Source organism: Vipera berus, assembly GCF_964194415.1.
Source record: "Vipera berus genome assembly, chromosome: 1".
NCBI lineage: Eukaryota > Metazoa > Chordata > Lepidosauria > Squamata > Viperidae > Vipera > Vipera berus.
Genome location: NC_138202.1, coordinates 2,728,012 through 2,746,286, shown reverse-complemented (window position 1 = coordinate 2,746,286; position 18,275 = coordinate 2,728,012). Strand labels below are relative to the sequence as shown.

The window sequence follows — 18,275 nt, the reverse complement described above, 5'->3', positions numbered from 1 at the left end:
CCCAACAATCTGGGTCCTCATTTTACCTACCTGGGAAGGATGGAAGGCTGAGTCAGCCTTGAGCCTGGTGGGACTCGAACCTGAACTAATTGCAGGCAGCTGGTGTTACTTAAGGAGCCCTTAGCCCACTGCGCCACCAAGGAAGATAAGGAAGATAAGAGGGGTTCAGATGGAAGAAGAGTGTGAAAGAAAGGAACTTCCAAAATTAAACAACGGCTACTTACCTTTTTCCCCTTTTCATCATTTCCATTCTAAAGTGGAAGCAAAAAGATACCTTTATGATTATTTATTTATGCATTTATTTATTTATAATGAGACTTGTATGCCGCCCTATCTCCCGAAGGACTCAGGGCGGCTAACAACAATAAAATACAAATAAATACAAATATTAAAAAAAAGAGAATCAAATTGTGTCAAAGTCCCACTAAAACCAATAATAACATTTAGAATCATAATTAAAAACCCCCATAATTAAGGACCCAGATTGTTGGGGGCAATAAGCTGACTTTGTAATAATGCCGCTTGGGGTGTGTGTGTGAAAGCCCTAATAAGCAGGCATATACATAGAATGAAGGCTACTGCTAAGCTTGTAAGCCGCCCTGAGTCTTCGGAGAAGGGCGGGATATAAATGGAATTAAAATAAATAAATAAAAAAAAATTATCATCAGTCCAGGTCGGCCTGTTGGAAAAGATATGTCTTTTTGTTGTTGTTTTTTTATTGAAAAGTTTTACAATACATTTTTTAAAAAGACAAAACCCCTCCCAACCCCCTCCCCTCTCCCCAACCCTCCCCAACACCTCCCTCCCCTCCCCTCCCCCCTCCCCGACTTCCCAGAGCTCAATACAGGGTATAAAAATACAAACAATCATAGTCTACCTTATGCAAACAACAATAAAATATTAAATCTATCGCACTTTAACTTTTATAAAATAACTACAAGCAATTTAAATATCACATCAATACTTATTCAAATGCTAGGTGAAACTTTTTAGTCCCATATTTATTCTGGATATAATCAATCCATCTTCTCCACTCCACAATATATCTCTGTTGCGACTGATCTTTCAAGTACGTTGAGATCTTTGCCATTTCCGCCAGATTGGAGACTTTTAAAGTCCATTCTTCTATAGTCGGCAGTTCTTCCTTCTTCCAATATTGCGCTACTAGAAAAGATATGTCTTAAGGTCACGGCGAAAGGACCGAAGGTCTGGGGCCATCCAGAGCTCCCGGGGGAGTTGATTCCACCAAGCAGGTGCTCCCACAGAGAAGGCCCTCCCCCTGGGGGTCGCCAGCCGACATTGTCTAGCCGACGGCACCCTGAGGAGGCCTCTCTGTGTGAGCGCACTGGGCGATGGGAAGTCGTCCCCGGTAGCAGACGGTCCTGCAAATATCCCGGGCCTAAGCCATGTAGGGCTTTAAAGGTAAGTACCAGCACCTTAAATCTCGCCCGGAAGGCAACCGGTAGCCAATGCAGCTCACGCAGGAGGGGTGTAATATGGGAGTATATGATGTGGTAGTGTATCCTATGAGGATTTGTGTGAGTCAGACATGGGCCACTACAATTCGTTCAAATCAAGAGTGGGTCCATGAGCATTACAGACAGTATTAATGTCGGTGGAATGGTTTGAGCAGAGTAGATCAACCCATTCCAACCAAAAGGAATAGGCAACAGCAACAAACAGAGACAGCACTTAACTGCAGTGATCCAAGGAAATGGCTACTTTCCAATAATCTAAAAACACATGACCATGCTATCATTGCCATCTTCAACATTATATATCAATATATCATATATTTATATTGTTAACTATATTTGTACTTCATTCCTCAGATAGAAAACATGCTATTCCTATCAGAACATAGAATAAAAGGAGCCAAAGGGACACACATTAAGACAGTTCTTTGAGGGTTTTGTTTTCATCAGCAAAGACTTTGGGGAACTTCTATCAAACAAACAGGGCTTTTTTTGTCATAGAACGCTCAGAACGGAGTTCCGGCACCTTTTTTTGGATGGAACCTTGTAGGATAGGCAAGGCGGGTTGTATGACATGTGTGAGTTCCGGCACCTTTTTCTTTTACAAAAAAAGCACTGCAAACAGACATATGATTAATCAGCTTTTGTAAAGAGTTAGATTTTTTTATATACATGTAGCGCCACCTCTGAAGGGACCGCTAAAGTCCGGGGGGCCCTGACCTCCTCTTTGGCCGACAGCCAGCCCAAGGGGTCTCTCACGTTGGCACCTCTGCCTGACAGGGCATGTAGCATGGTGATGCTCAGTCACGGTCGGTAGCCACGCACATGAGGCGGTGATGGTCGATCTCTCTCAATGGTAACTCATGTGGAATGATGATAGTTGATCTCAGGCAGAAAGAGCTTACAGAGGGACAATGGGAGTCAGTTCCTGGTAACAGTAGCCAGTGTACTATGATAGTAGTCAGTCCCTGGTAACAGAAACTTGTCTATGACGATGGTAGTCAGCCTCTGGTGATGGCAACTTGCCTAAGACAATGTTATGCAGTCTCTGGTAACAGTGGTTTTCCTAGAGCGATGTTAGCCAGTCTCTGGTGACAGCAACGTATCTAAGATGATGGTAGTCAGTCTCTGGTGACAGCGACTTGCCTAAGATGATGATAATCAGTCCCTCTCTGGAGCTCACAGCGGCCCTCCCTTATCCACTCTCCTCGTCTCTCTCTGCCCTCACTATACGTAATGCCCCCCTTCCTTCCTTATCCCCTTTTTGCCTCTTCCAGCTGATCCTATAAAAACCCCTCTACTTCCTACTAAAAGACATACCCTCAACCCAGTCAAACTCTTTCCTGGCTCTCCCTCTGCCCAGCTTGCTCCAACAAGCGAGAAGAAATAAAACTCCCCAACCTACCCTCTCTTCCTCTCTTTGTCTGGCTTGCCCACAACAAAGAAGAAAAACAATAAAAACTTCAGCAAGCTACTTTCACTCTCTATCCCCCCTCTTCATCCGGCTTGCCTGCAATGAAGCAGAAAAATGCAAAGACCCCACCTTCTTATTCTCTCTCTCTCTCTCTCTCTCTCTCTCTCTCTCTCTCTCTCTCTCTCTCTCTCTCTCTCTCTCTCTCTCTCTCTCTCTCTCTCTCACACACACACACACACACACACAGAGACACACAGACACTCTTTGCTCAGCTGGCTCTGGATGGCAGGCTCCAATACTCTCTCTCTCTCTTTGCTCAGCTGGCTCTGCCTGATGTCCAGCCAAACGCCACCTTCCAGTCTCTTTCTCTCTTCTTTCCCATCGACTTCCTCCTCCCTTTTCTTCCCTCCTCAGAGCCATGTGCCAGCGCCAGACCCACAGCAGCTGCCGGAACTCCTCATTTCCTGTGTGTGTACAAATGGGGTTTTGCTTGCTGGTGTGGACCAGTTCTTGGCAATCCGCATTCTGCAGACTCGGGGTTGGGACCCCTGCTCTAAGCCACAGGGAAGACCTATGAATTTAGAATTCCTAAATTTTAACAGTATTCATAATGACTGTTGTTGTTGTTAGTTACGAAGTTGTGTCCGACCCATCGCGACCCTATGTACAATGTTCCTCCAGGCCTTCCTGTCCTCTACCATCTTCTGGAGTCCATTTAAGCCCACGCCTCCTGCTTCAGTGACTCCATCCAGCCACCTCATTCTCTGTCGTCCCCTTCTTCTCTTGCCCTCCACCTTTCCCAGCATGAGGCTCTTCTCCAGTGAGTCCTTCCTTCTCATTAGGTGGCCAAAGTATTTGAGTTTTAGCTTCAGGATCTGGCCTTCTAAAGAGCAGTCAGGGTTGATCTCCTCTAGGACTAACTGGTTTGAAAGCCTTGCAGTCCAAGACTCATAAAGATGCTCTCCTTTAAATATTCCCAAGTTTTTAATTTCTTGGTGGAATTCTTCCTGAAATGTCTGTTAATCCTTGGGGGAGTGGGGGGACTGAGTCTCAAAAGAGCTATTGTGGTCACATCTAAGAAGGATAACATGGAAAACATAGAAGAAATGAGACAAGTTAAGTGCTTATCTACTTACTGTCAGTTTAGACAGATCTTCGCCAACCTCAGCTTTCTTGCTAATAGGTGTTATCTTTTTTCTGATTAACTACAAGGAAGAAGAATTTTTTTTTCCAAGAAGAACAAAGTCAAACTGGGTTTCCAAACATGTTCAGATAAAATTAATCTGGGAAGGGAAATGAGGAAAGAACTCTTACTAGCAAAATTGCATCTGACAGAAAGACCATTTGAGCCAACAATTTACCATTTTGCAGAGAGGAAAAAGTACAAGCAGAGAAAAGTAACTTTGGAGAAACCCTCCCCATCCCAAAAGTGTCCCTTGGGCACAATTCCAAAATACAGCTTTCTCTGTTTGCTACTCAGTCCCCAGAGGGACCATCACTCCAGTTTGGAGTCAGTGTTGTTTTAAGGAGTATAGTAGGTATCAGTGGCGTAGCGTGGGTTGTCATCACCCGGGGCAAGGCAAGTAATTTGCGCCCCCTCGCTCTCGCACCGCACGCCTGGCACCCCCCTGGCGTAAGAAGAATCGAGCCTCCCGCGATCTCCCGTCCCCCCCACCCCCCTGAAATTCTCACCCGCTTTCACAGACTTGTTCTCACCGGCTGCAAGTACCAGGAGCCAAAGGCAGCCTCTCTGAAAGCCTCACACCCAAAGACGCAGGCACGCCCACACCGAGGAATGCCGCCGCTTGCGAGGCTCGCAGACGCCGCCGCTGCCGTTCTTTCTTTCTCGTTCGCGGGAGCGCGCGGCGGCGTGCGCATACAGAGGCGTATATAGACCCAGGGAGCCGCCGAGCCTTCCCCCACCCGGAGAGAGAAGCGTTTCTGTGTCGGCGCAGGCACAGATACCCCTCGCTCGCGAGCAGCCTTGCCCTAGCCCGCCGGTCGCGCCCCCCCAGATGTTGCGCCCGGTGCGGCCGGCCCCCCCTGCACCCCCCACGCTACGCCACTGGTAGGTATTTTAAGCTGTTTTAAAAAGGAGAGTCGAAACAGGTGCAATGCTTTGGCCCTGCCTGCTCTGTTTCTGTTCTGTGGTTCTCTGAAGATGCTTTTAGGAGGTGTGGAATAACAAAAGGGGTGGTTTATTGCATGCAAGAAGAATATTATTCAAAGAAAGCACCGAATGTGAACAAAATCTACTTACCATTAAGTCAGGAATATTATTTTGATCTTTATCCATATCCTATAACACAAACAAAAGGTGTTACTTTTATTCTGAAAAGATAGCAACTTAAATCATTAGAGGAGTTAAGACAAGAAAAAATAAGTTACTCTTGGTTTCAATATACCCAACTGAAAGCTAGGTGGAAGTTAGATCAAAAGGTTGGCATCACAATTACAGATCAAAATTTAGTAAAACAAATTAGAGACTTAAATTGTGCACATATAAAGAGGATATATAATGTTTTAATTGAATTGGACTCGGAAACGGAATTAGTTAAAGATTGTATGATAAAGTGGGCACAAAATATTCAGGAACCAATTTCGCTGGATACTTGGGAGATAATTTGGGTCAGAAATGTTAAATTTACTCAGGCTCAAAACTTAAGAGAAAATTTTTATAAAATGTTTTATAGATGGCATTTGGATCCCAAGAAGTTGTCTAATATGTATCCTAACTTGCAGTCTAAATGTTGGAGATGTGGTAGTTTAGAAGCCACCTATTTTCATATGTGGTGGACTTGTAGAAATATAAAAGCTTTTTGGATTAATATTTGGTGGAACATTCAAAAGATTTTTAAGAGGAAGATAAAGTTTTCTCCGCAATTGTTTCTATTGGGTATTCTTGTAGATTGTGATGTTAAAGAAACTAACTTGATGTTGAATATGATAACAGCAGCATGGTTACTGGTGGGACAATATTGGAAGAAGGATAGTTTGCCTACTATAGAAGAATGGGTGTTTAAAGTTTCGAATCTTGCAGAAATGTCTAAGATTTCTGCTTATTTGAAAGATCATTCACAGGAAAGATATATTTCAGTTTGGCGGAGATGGATAGATTATATTCAGAATAAATATGGGACTAAAAAGTTCCATTTAGCTTATGAGTAGATTTTAGAGGGATATTGTTATCTTAGTGTTAGTACTTTGTATGTATCTATGTTAAAGGGGAGTTAAAGCACATTATGAATTTGGTTAATTGTATATTATGGATAATTCTTATTTAGAATATGATTATTATAACTATAATCCTGTATTTAGCTCTGGGAAGTGGGGGGGGGGGAAGTGGGGTGGTTTGGGCTGGGGGGGATTTGGGGATATATTGTAAAATCTTGTTTCTGTAAAACTCTTTAATAAAAAAAAAGATAGCACACGTGATTTCTCCAACTGTGCCATCACTACAATCTTTGATATCATATATGTGAAACACTTCATTCTACAGAGCAGATATGCGCATTTCTTATCAGAAGAGGGACAGATAGGGTGGAAAAGGTACCCCTGGATGAACTGAAACACTTCGTTTCATTCTCTTTTCAGTATTTTTCCAGTTTCACACAACCAAAATCTGCCTGGAGAATTCAGTGGAATAATGCATGTATTCAATTTCTGTTTCAAAAAATAATATGCTTGCTGACAAAAAAAAATCTGTTAATAGATTGGGCAGTTGAGGCTCAAGCTGTTTGGGAACCTAGCATTAAATCTCTTCATTCCATATTTGTAGCCCTCCACTTACAACTGGTCACTTAGCAACCATCGGAAGTTATGACAGACCTCCATGCAGGTACTTATGACCTGGTTCAAGAATTATAATGGGTGATTCCCCTTGCAATAAGAACCCCATATGTCAGGAAATTGGTAACCAACTCAAATTTATGACTGTTTGCAGCATCCCACGGACCCAATTAACAACCACCAGAGTTTGCTTAAAGACCACCACAAAAAAAATGTCATAAAATTGGGTTGGCCACTTTCTAAACCTGAATAGTTTTAACCTTAAAGGTAAAGGTAAAGGTTCCCCCGCACATGCGTGCTAGTCATTTCTGACTCTAGGGGCCGGTTCTCATCTCCGTTTCAAAGCCAAAGAGCCGGGGTTTGTCCAAGGACGTCTCCGTGGTCATGTGACCGGCATGACTAGACGCCAAAGGCGCACGGAACGCTGTTACCTTCCCACCGGAGTGGTCCCTATTTTTCTACTTGCCTTTTTGCGTGCTTTCAAACTGCTAGGTTGGCAGAAGCTGGGACGAGGAACAGGCACTCACTCTGCTACGCGGCACTCGGGATTCGACCCGCCAAACTGCTGACCTTCTGATCGACAGGCTCAGCGTCCAAACCCACTGAGACACCGCCTCCCTCGTTTTAACCTTAGTTTATTTTAATTTACCATATTGTGGAAGTGCAGACTATTTGATCACTTTTCTATTTAATATATAAAGGCAATCAGAAGAAAAAAGCATACCTTAAACATAGTTTTTTCCCCTCCCAATTTTACTTCTTCTTTAACCTCTTCATATTACCATTCAGTGTTTGGTCCCATTCTACCTTTTTCCACTTTTCTTTTTTCTGCATAGTTCTTCTGCAATGTTAAGCAGGCTAATTTTGTATACCTTCCATTCATCTCAAAGATGCTTTTCCACGAGGCAACTGGACTTTCTTGTTTTTCTTTGAAGACATTTTGCTTCTCATCTAAGAAGCTTCTTCAGCTCTCATCCAAGCTTCACCAATTCCAGCAACCGTTCCCCATATGTTTTAGCCTCCAGTCCCCCAATCATCTTTGTTGCTCTTCTCTGTACTCTTTCTAGAGTCTCAGCATCTATCTCAACATCTCAATATCACTCAGGAAAAAGGCAGATGATAAACAAAAAGCTACTTACCATTAATTTAACAATTTCCTCTGTTTTCAAAGCATTCTACAAGGGAAAGAAGTACATCAAATTCCATTCTGACATGAAGACATGCAGAACCTCTCTATCCCTGCCACCACTGCCATCTTAGATATCATTTACATGCTGCTTCCCTCCACCTAGGAAACATATATTTCTTATCACAACATGGAGTGCTTAGTCTGAAAAAACCAAATTTGAATTAACAGTGCTCAGGGTCTTCTTTTTCTTTCTCTTTTCAACATCTGCAGAATCAAAATATGTACTGAGAAATGTGAAAAATAATGGCAGTGGTTTGCTCTCCCAAGCTTGTTTCAATATAATTTCTGAATGTTTCATTATCAAACTAGCTAACATCATAGAGCAGGTTTTTCTTGTCCTATTCTCCTGAGATATCAAATGCCTTGTGCACCAGTGTGGTCAGTTGGTTGTGTGATTGCTTGTTTGTTAGGAGCTATATTTAAACTCTGAGCAGCTGATTGGTTCTCTTGGCAGTTCAAATGGTCTGGTTTCTTACATATTCATATGCTGGATCTAGATCAATATCAATCAAAGACAAAATACAGAAGGAAGACAACAACAACATAATATACAAAATCATTTGCAACAATTGTGACCAATTCTATGTGGGACAAACTGGAAGGCAATTGAAAACACGGATTCATGAGCATCAACTAGCAGTTAAACAGCATGACCAAAAACCCCTGATCTCAAACCATATTGATAATAAACAACACCAGTTCGATTGGGAAGGAATAAAAATCATCGGGCATGCCGACACCCACCATACACATGAATTTATCAAGGCCTGGTATTCTACCAAAGGAACAATGAACAAGCATATTGATCTAGATCCAGCATCTGAATATGTAAGAAAGCAGACCATTTGAATGACTAATCAACAAGAGAACCAATCAGCTGCTCAGGATTCAAATATAGCTCCATACAAACAACCAATCGCATGACCAACTGACCTTATGGGCACACAACACATTTATAAGCTAAGGAGAATAGGACAAGAAAATCCTGCTGCTGATGTTAGCTAGTTTGGCAATGAAATGTTCAGAAACTACATTGAAACAACCTTGGAGAGCAAACCACTGCCAAAATCTAAAACCTACAAGCTACAAGTATTTTCTCTATATCTATATACATAAAACATCCTTATAGTAGAATGTTGGCTTTTTATTCTGCTTCATGTAGCCTCCCCAATGTTCTACCTCCTTTGCCTCTCCCTCCTCTAAGTGCAAATGTGCTATTGAAATCTTACAATCACATCTCATTTCTTCTTCCAGCTGCTACAAGAACATCAGTTCAGATTCAGAGTATTTTCTGGTCAGAAATAGGTTCAAAAAAGATTTAGGTCATCCTGACTCCTAAAACCCTTATTTAAGTACTCAACACACCACCACCCACCCGACGAATTTTGAGGATGGGTGGAAGTGTGCAGTGTCTTTTTAAGAATCAGTATTATGGCTTTCATCATAAAATAAGGTAACTGTCCTCCTAAATATATAACTTGGGTATATCTCAGTGCTTTTTATATAACTCCTAAATTTTTGTGAGTGTGGGGTGGAATCTGAAAAGGGCTGTGTCAACTCTACAAATGAGCATGGCTGCAATCATGATTTCTTCTCATTCTCAGTTGCTACATAGAACGGAGGGAGGGGGGTTGCTCAGGTGCTTAGTTAGTCATAAAAATCTTTGGTCCCATGGGAACCAAGGTCATTGGCTTCCTAGAGACTGGGTGTTGCATCAAAAGCCTGCCAAATAATCATATTGGGAATGTAGTTGCTTGCATAGTAAATTGGGTGGGATGTTTGGCTTTGTATTGGGAAATTGTTACTTGTGTATCCGGACTTGGTTTCACCTTTGACTGTGCCAATACTTTGTAACTAATAAACATGTTCTTTTGAGGAATTTGCAAGCTTGGGAGTTCTGCTTTATTCGTCTCTGATGTCGGAACCATGACAGGTTGCTTGATCACACACAAGAAAGATATTTCACAAGGAAAGAGAGAAGATGATGAAAGGGCTACTTACAATTATTTCCAACATATGTTCCTCACTCAGTTTATTCTACAATGGAAACAAAGGACATGAGCTCTATTCTCACACGAGAACATACATGATTTCCCCAGAGATGCTATCTCTGCCACTTCAAATGAATTTCTTCATTCTTCAGATAGCAAACATACATTACTTATTACAGCAGGAAGTGATCTGGGACCAAAAAAAAGACACTGACGATCCTACGTACATAACAAACATGGATTAACAGCATCCTGAGGCCCTTTATTCTTTTCTTTCTCTTTTCAGTCTGCTTCTACATTCACACAACTACAATATGTACAGAGAAATAGTCCTCACAGGGACATCCATGTCAAAGATCAACATTTTTTTATTTATTTAGCACTCAGTCCCAGGAGAAACATCTGTCCAATCAAGCTGGTGGGTTTTATTTTTTGTCTCGAAGGGGGGTAAATTGGTTGCTTTAAGCTGCTTGAAATAAAAAAAATGTAAAGGTGCTCGTTCAGATGCAAGAAGAAATTAAAGAAAGAAATGGAAGAAGGTAAATCAGAGCTACCTACCACCAATTCATCCAGAAGACCTTGTCTGACGAATGCCTTCTACCAAGGAAATGAAGGGGGATCAGTTCCATTCTGATAAGGTAACTGTCAATAACTATATCATCACAGATAACTCCAATACTTCAATATCAATTTCATCTATATCTTTCATTCTCCAGGTAGGAACTGTGCACAAATGGAATGATAAAGCTTAAAAGACTCGTGAATTAATAGCATTCTGAGACTTGTTGTTATTGTGAGCAAAATGGTTTTGTGATATATTTTTTTTCTTAAAAGACACATTATTGTGCAGCCATTCTAAAAGTTTCCTGACATTCTCTTTTAAGCCTTTTTTCCTGAGCCACAGGGAAAGCCTGTGAAGCTGGATTCTTTCAATTGTCAAAAGGATGCTCTCCTTTAAATGTTCCCAAGAGCTTATAGCTTCCTAATGGAAGTCTTCCTGCATTGTCTGGAGATCCTTTGGTGGGAGTGAGGCTCAAGAGGTCTGATCAAATTATATTTAAGAAGGATAACGTAGAAGACATAGAAGAAATGAGAAAGCTTAAGTGTGTGTCTACTTACTATCATTTTATATATCAGTTGATCACCATAGGATATTCTCTTAAAAATACTGACCATCTTCTGTACGAGATCCTACAGTAAAGGACAAATACCATTATTCTCTTTCATGGATTCTTTCATAACTACATTGTACCAGTGCATAACATAAATATCCATATGGGCCTTGCCTGGTCCACTTCAGTCCATTAAAATAAACTGGTGAGGATATTATATAATAATAATAATAATAATAATAATAATAATAATAATAATAATAATAATAATAATAATAATAATAATACTAATACTAATAATAAGAATAAGAATAAGAAGAAGAAGAAGAAGAAGAAGAAGAAGAAGAAGAAGAAGAAGAAGAAGAAGAAGAAGAAGAAGAAGAAGAAGAAGAAGAAGAAGAAGAAGAAGAAGAAGAAGAAGTAGTTACAAGGGACCTTGGAGGTCATCTAGTCCAACCCCCTGCTCAGGCAGGAAACCCTATACCATTTCAGACAAATGGCTGGCCAGTCTCTTCTTAAAAATTTCCAGTGTTGGAGCATTCACCACTTCTGGAGGCAGGTTGTTCCACTGATTAATTGTTCTAACTGTCAGGAACTTTCTCCTTAGTTCTAGGTTGCTTCTCTCCTTGATTAGTTTCCATCCGTTGCTTCTTGTCCTGCCTTCAGGAGCTTTGGAGAATAGCTTGACTCCCTCTTCTTTGGGGCAGCCCCTGAGATATTGGAACACTGCTATCATGTCACCCCTCACCCTTCTCTTCATTAAACTACACATACCCAATTCCAGAGAATAGCTAGAAGAGATAAGAATGCCTTCTTAAATGAACAGTGCAAAGAAATAGAAGAAAACAATAGAATAGGGAGGACCAGAGATCTTTTCAAGAAAATTGGAGAAATGAAGGGAACGTTTAATGCAAAAATGGGCATGATAAAGGACCAAAATGGCAGGGACCTAACAGAGGCAGAAGAGATTAAGAAGAGGTGGCAAAATTACACAGAAGAACTATACAAGAATGAGCTTAACGTCCCTGATAATCACAATGAGGTGGTCACTGACCTCGAGCCAGACATCCTAGAATGTGAAGTGAAGTGGGCCTTAGAAAAGCTGAGCAACAACAAAGCTAGTGGAAGTGACAGTATTCCAGCTGAGCTATTCAAAATCTTAAAAGACAATGCAGTAAAAGTGCTACACTCAATTTGCCAGCAAATTTGGAAAACTCAACAATGGCCACAGGATTGGAAAAGATCAGTTTACATTCCAATTCCAAAGAAAGGCAGTGCCAAAGAATGTTCAAACTATCGCACCATTGCACTCATTTCTCATGCTAGTAAAGTCATGCTTAAAATCCTACAAGCTAGACTTCAGCAGTATGTGGATCGAGAACTACCAGAAGTGCAGGCAGGATTTCGAAGAGGCAGAGGAACTAGAGATCAAATTGCCAACATACGCTGGATCATGGAGAAAGCTAGGGAGTTCCAGAAAAACATCTACTTCTGCTTCATTGACTATGCTAAAGCCTTTGATTGTGTGGATCATAACAAACTGTGGCAAGTTCTTAAAGAGATGGGAGTACCAGACCATCTTATTTGTCTCTTGAGAAACCTATATGCGGGTCAAGAAGCAACAGTGAGAACTGGACACGGAACCACTGATTGGTTCAAAATTGGGAAAGGAGTCCGGCAAGGCTGTATACTGTCGCCCTGCCTATTTAACTTATATGCAGAGCACATCATGAGAAAGGCAGGGCTAGATGAATCAAAAGTTGGAATTAAGATTGCCGGAAGAAATATCAACAACCTAAGATACGCAGATGATACCACTCTAATGGCAGAAAGTGAAGAAGAACTAAAGAGCCTCTTGTTGCAGGTGAAGAAGGAGAGTGCAAAAGTTGGGTTGAAACTTAACATTAAGAAAACCAAGATCATGGCATCTGGCCCTCTCAATTCCTGGCAAATAGATGGGGAAGAAATGGAGGTAGTGACAGATTTTATTTTCCTGGGCTCCAAGATCACTGCAGATGGGGACTGTAGCCAAGAAATTAAAAGACGCTTGCTCCTGGGGAGGAAAGCCATGGCAAATCTAGACAGCACACTAAAAAGCAGAGACATCACCCTGTCAACAAAAGTGCGTATAGTCAAGGCTATGGTCTTCCCAGTTGCAATGTATGGCAGTGAAAGTTGGACCATAAGAAAGGCTGAGCGCCAAAGAATTGAGGCCTTTGAACTGTGGTGCTGGAGAAGACTCCTGCGAGTCCCTTGGACCGCAAGGCGATCAAACCGGTCAGTCCTAGAGGAGATCAATCCTGACTGCTCTTTAGAAGGCCAGATCCTGAAGCTAAAACTCAAGTACTTTGGCCACCTAATGAGAAGGAAGGACTCACTGGAGAAGAGCCTAATGCTGGGAAAGATCGAGGGCAATAGAAGAAGGGGACGACAGAGAATGAGGTGGCTGGATGGAGTCACTGAAGCAGTAGGCGTGAGCTTAAATGGACTCCAGAAGATGGTAGAGGACAGGAAGGCCTGGAGGAATGTTGTCCATAGGGTCGCGATGGGTCGGACACGACTTCGCAGCTAACAACAACAACCCAATTCCAGCAACCGTTCCCTATATGTTTTAGCCTCCAGTCCCCCAATCATCTTTGTTGCTCTTCTCTGTACCCTTTCTAGAGTCTCAACATCTTTTTTACATTGTGGTGACCAAAACTGGATGCTGTATTCCAGGTGTGGCCTTACCTTATTGATGTGAATGGCCTCACATCATCACAGAAGGTACATAAAGCCACATCAATCTTTTTAGGCAACCAAGGTCAAGGGAAGCCATTGCAGGAATTCCAGGAAAGCTACTATATTGTTGCCAGATTTAGTAGCAGAAACTTGAAAACCCATCCAAAGCTTCATTACTCCTTTTTAGTGACAAGTCATGTTGGGGCTAGTCTGACTGTCTTTCTCATCCTTTCATCCCTTATACAGAGATGAATGACCATTTTCTTCTCCTTCCCTCTTTGCAAGGCCAGAACTGAATTTCTCCCAAAGCCATATCCCAACCTAATATTAAACCCTCTTTTTACCATTCAGTCTTCAATTTAAGTGCAATTCAGACCTCATAGTTGAAATGAAACTATTTGGCATTTTTCAGAGAGAAGAACCACAAGCAGAGAAAAGGAAATTTACAGGGACTCTTTGCATGCCAAACATTTACCCCTGGGATGGTTTCCAAAGGGTCTTAACCATACATATAACAAAATAAAATGGGGATAGGGTTAGGAGCCAGAGTTATATGGTTATGACAGCTATAATTTATAATAACTCAGTAAGTGTTTCCCAACTTTGACAATTTCATGATATATGAATGTCAACTCCCCAAATTCCCTAGCCACATGCTGGTTGGAGATTTCTGGGAATTGAAGTCCACACATCTTAAACTTGAATCACTGACCTAGAGAAGGATCTTGACAGACTTGAAAATTGGGCGCCATCTAACAAAATGAAATTCAATGGTGAAAAAAGTAAGGCTTTACATTTAGGCAAGGAAAACTAAATGCACAGGTATAGTATAGGTGGTACCTTGCTCGATAGTAGTAACTGTGAGAGGGATCTCGGAGTCCTAGTAGACAATCACTTCAATACGAGCCAGCAGTGTGCTGCAGCTGCCAAAAAAGCCAACACAGTGCTAGGCTGCATTAACAGAGGGATAGAATCAAGATCACCTGAAGTACTAATACCACTTTACAATGCCTTGGTAAGGCCACACTTGGAATACTGCATCCAGTTTTGGTCACCAAAAGATGTTGAGACTCTAGAAAGAGTACAGAGAAGAGCAACAAAGATGATTAAGGGATTGAAGGCTAAAACATATAAGGAACGGTTGCTGGAATTGGGTATGTGTAGTTTAATGAAGAGAAGGGTGAGGGGTGACATGATAGCAGTGTTCCAATATCTCAGGGGTTGCCACAAAGAAAAGGGAGTCAAGCTATTCTCCAAAGCACTTGAAGGCAGGACAAGAAGCAATGGATGGAAACTAATCAAAAAGAGAAGCAGCCTAGAATAAAGGAGAAATTTCTTGACAGTTAGAACAATTAATCAGTGGAACAACCTGCCTCCAGAAGCTGTGAATGCTCCAACATTGGAAGTATTTAAGAAGAGATAGGACAACCATTTGTCTGAAATGATATAGGTTTTCCTGCCTAAGCAGTGGGTTGGACTAGAAGACCTCCAAGGTCACTTCCAACTCTATGATTATGATTTGCTGCCTGACTTCCAGAGTATCTGGGAAAGTTGGTGTCTCAGGGCCTGGTATGTCTATCCTAATTTATGGGATGTGTTATTCAGATGATGGATTTCAAGATAGTTTCTAGGTTAAAGATCCTGGGTGGAGTCCTTGATGCCCTCTGAGCTTGGTTGCTTCCTTGCAGACTTTTCAACACCCTGATAGACAATATCACCAGTGTGTGAGGCTGTGCTCATAGATAAATATCCACCTGCCCTGTCAAAATTTCAGCCAATCCCCACAAACAAAATTACCACTGCAAACAGCATGGTGTGAAAAAAAGAGCTAAACCAACTAAAGCCTGAGTTAAACCAAATCAACCAGAGTTGACTAAAAATAGTGGTGATGCAAAAAATGATGTTCTCAGAAAGAAGCTGAAATTACTTTCTCACGACACCACTCACAACAGCTGCAGGATGACACCATCATACCTACATCCTTGCTTGTCCCCACCCCCACCTTCCTTGCAGGAAAACTCATGGCTCTTCCTTTTGTACTCTTTATACCAGGAGTCCCCAAACCTTTCAGTTCATCAACCCCTTCATGAAGTTTCAGATTGTTCACTGAGCCTGAAAAATTCATTAAATCTGCATAATTTAATAAAGATTCGAGGTAGTCCTCATGTTATAACTGTTTAAGGTAAAGGTAAAGGTTCCCCCGCACGTGCGTGCTAGTCGTTTCCGACTCTAGGGGCCGGTGCTCATCTCCGTTTCAAAGCCGAAGAGCCAGCGCTTGTCCGAGGACGTCTCCGTGGTCACGTGGCCGGCATGACTAGATGCCAAAGGCGCACGGAACGCTGTTACCTTCCCACCGTAGAGGTCCCTATTTTTCTACTTGCAGCATTTTTACGTGCTTTTGAACTGCTAGGTTGGCAGAAGCTGGGACGAGTAACAGGCACTCACTCTGCTACACGGCACTCGGGATTCGACCTGCCAAACTGCCGACCATCTGATCGACAAGCTCAGCGTCCTAACCCACTGAGCCACCACGTCCCTTATAACTGTTTACTAAGTGACTATTGAGTGCCATTACAATGACTCCTCAGAATTCTGGCCCTCACAGCATCCCTGCAGCCACAGGATTATGATTTCCAATATTCCCTGCTGACTTCCCATAAGCAAAGTCATTGGGGAAACTGGTAGGAAATCAGAAGTCACAGTCACATGAGGTCCTTCCTTAATGACCTGTCTTTACCCAAGAACCACAGCCAGAATTGCTGGAATTGCTGTCGCTAAGTGACATGACCACGTGACATGCTTTATGACTGTGTTGCTTAGCAACAGTTTTCCAATTATTCTCATAATCCAAGGACTATCTGCACTTTAAGCAATAGTACTATGAATAAGAACACAAATAACAATAATGGGTAATCCCATTAACCCTTCCTTACTTTAGAGCAGACATGTCAAACACAAGGCCCGGGGGCCAGATCCGGCCCGCAAAGTGGTTTCATGTGGCCCCCGAAGCCATCCTGGAAACAGTGAGGGAACGGTCCCCACTGCCTTGGCCCTGGTCCAGAGACCTTCCTTCTGCCAGAGACCCTCAGATCTGTCCCCCTCCTTCCCAGGCCCCCATAGGCGCCCTTGATGCCAATGATGTAGAGCTGGCCATGCCCACCCATTAGGCCATACGCACTCCAGCTGCGCCCACCCAGTAGGCTGCACCCACCCAGGCCACACCCACCTGGCCTCCTGAGGGCAACCACAATGCTGATGTGGCCCTCAATGAAATTGACACCCCTGCTTTAGAGCACCCTGCTTCACAGCAATGCAAGTGGTGGGTGTATTTTAAGAGGTAAACCAGCGCCTGAAGCTGGCCCAAGATTTTAGCCTTGCCTTCTTTCCTGATGCTCTGGGGACAATAGAGATGGTTGCTGGGGGGTAGGAGTGGAATCGCAAAAGGGGGAGTTCATTGCATGCAAGAAGGATATTTCACAAGGGAAAATCAGAGGATGAGCAAACAGGCACTTACCATGAAATCTTTCGTTTTACACGTGCTGTCTATACAATCCTGCAAGGAAAATAAGTATAACTTCTGTTTCAACATGACCTCATATTTGATTTCTCCAATCTCATTTCTGATGCATAACATTGGCAGCTATATAAATTTTTGAAATAAAGAAATATCCATGCCATTCATACCATTTTTTTAATATTATTCTACAGAGGAGACACACATATTTCTTATCAGAACAAACCATGATCGGGCAAACAAAGGCACACTTGAATGAATTGCCCCCTTAAAACAGTTTGTTTCATTCTCTTTTCAATATTAATTCACTATCACACAACCAAAACCTGCACAGAGAATCTAGTGGAATAATACTTGCATTGAATTTCTGTCTCAAATAAAAGATAGGCTCAAGATACAGAAAGATCTTGACAGACTTGAACACTGGGCCCTATCTAACAAATTTATTATTATTAAAGATATTATTCTATTCTATTCTATTCTATTCTATTCTATTCTATTCTATTCTATTCTATTCTATTCTATTCTATTCTATTCTATTCTATTCTATTCTATTCTATTCTATCATTCCATTCTTATTCTATTCTATTCTATTCTATTCTATTCTATTCTATTCTATTCTATTCTATTCTATTCTATTCTATTCTATTCTATTCTATTCTATTCTATTCTATCCTGTAATTCTATTTTACCCTGTAATTCAATTCTATTCTATTCTATTCTATTCTATTCTATTCTATTCTATTCTATTCTATTCTATTCTATTCTATTCTATTCTATTCTATTCTATTCTATTCTATTCTATTCTATTTCATATTCTATTCAAATGAAATTCAATGGTGAGAAAAAACCACACACATAGATATAAAATAGTCACTGAAGCAGTAGGCGTGAGCCTAAATGGACTCCAGAAGATGGTAAAGGACAGGAAGGCCTGGAGGAACATTGTCCATGGGGTCGTGATGGGTCGGACATGACTTCACAACTAACAACAACAACAATAGGTATAAAATAGGTGGTACTTGGCTCAATGGTAATAACTGTGTTATGTATGGGGTAGAAGCAGCAGC

The 18,275-nt window shown here is 41.8% G+C and overlaps 1 protein-coding gene across 1 annotated transcript in view; it reads right to left on the bottom strand.

Annotated features, from left to right (window-relative positions):
* Positions 1–17,212, bottom strand: part of LOC308676886 (galectin-6-like) — a 35,147-nt gene extending 17,935 nt beyond the window's left edge. The window contains exons 1-8 of the mRNA XM_081342944.1: positions 17,206–17,212; positions 10,978–11,049; positions 10,417–10,455; positions 9,869–9,904; positions 7,818–7,853; positions 5,150–5,188; positions 4,026–4,094; positions 225–251 (exon numbers count right to left, since the gene is read on the bottom strand). Coding sequence (XP_081199070.1) covers positions 225–251; positions 4,026–4,094; positions 5,150–5,188; positions 7,818–7,853; positions 9,869–9,904; positions 10,417–10,455; positions 10,978–11,049; positions 17,206–17,208 — 321 coding nt within the window. The 5' untranslated portion in view covers positions 17,209–17,212. The remainder of the gene's footprint in view (positions 1–224; positions 252–4,025; positions 4,095–5,149; positions 5,189–7,817; positions 7,854–9,868; positions 9,905–10,416; positions 10,456–10,977; positions 11,050–17,205) is intronic.
* Positions 17,213–18,275: the final 1,063 nt, after the last annotated feature.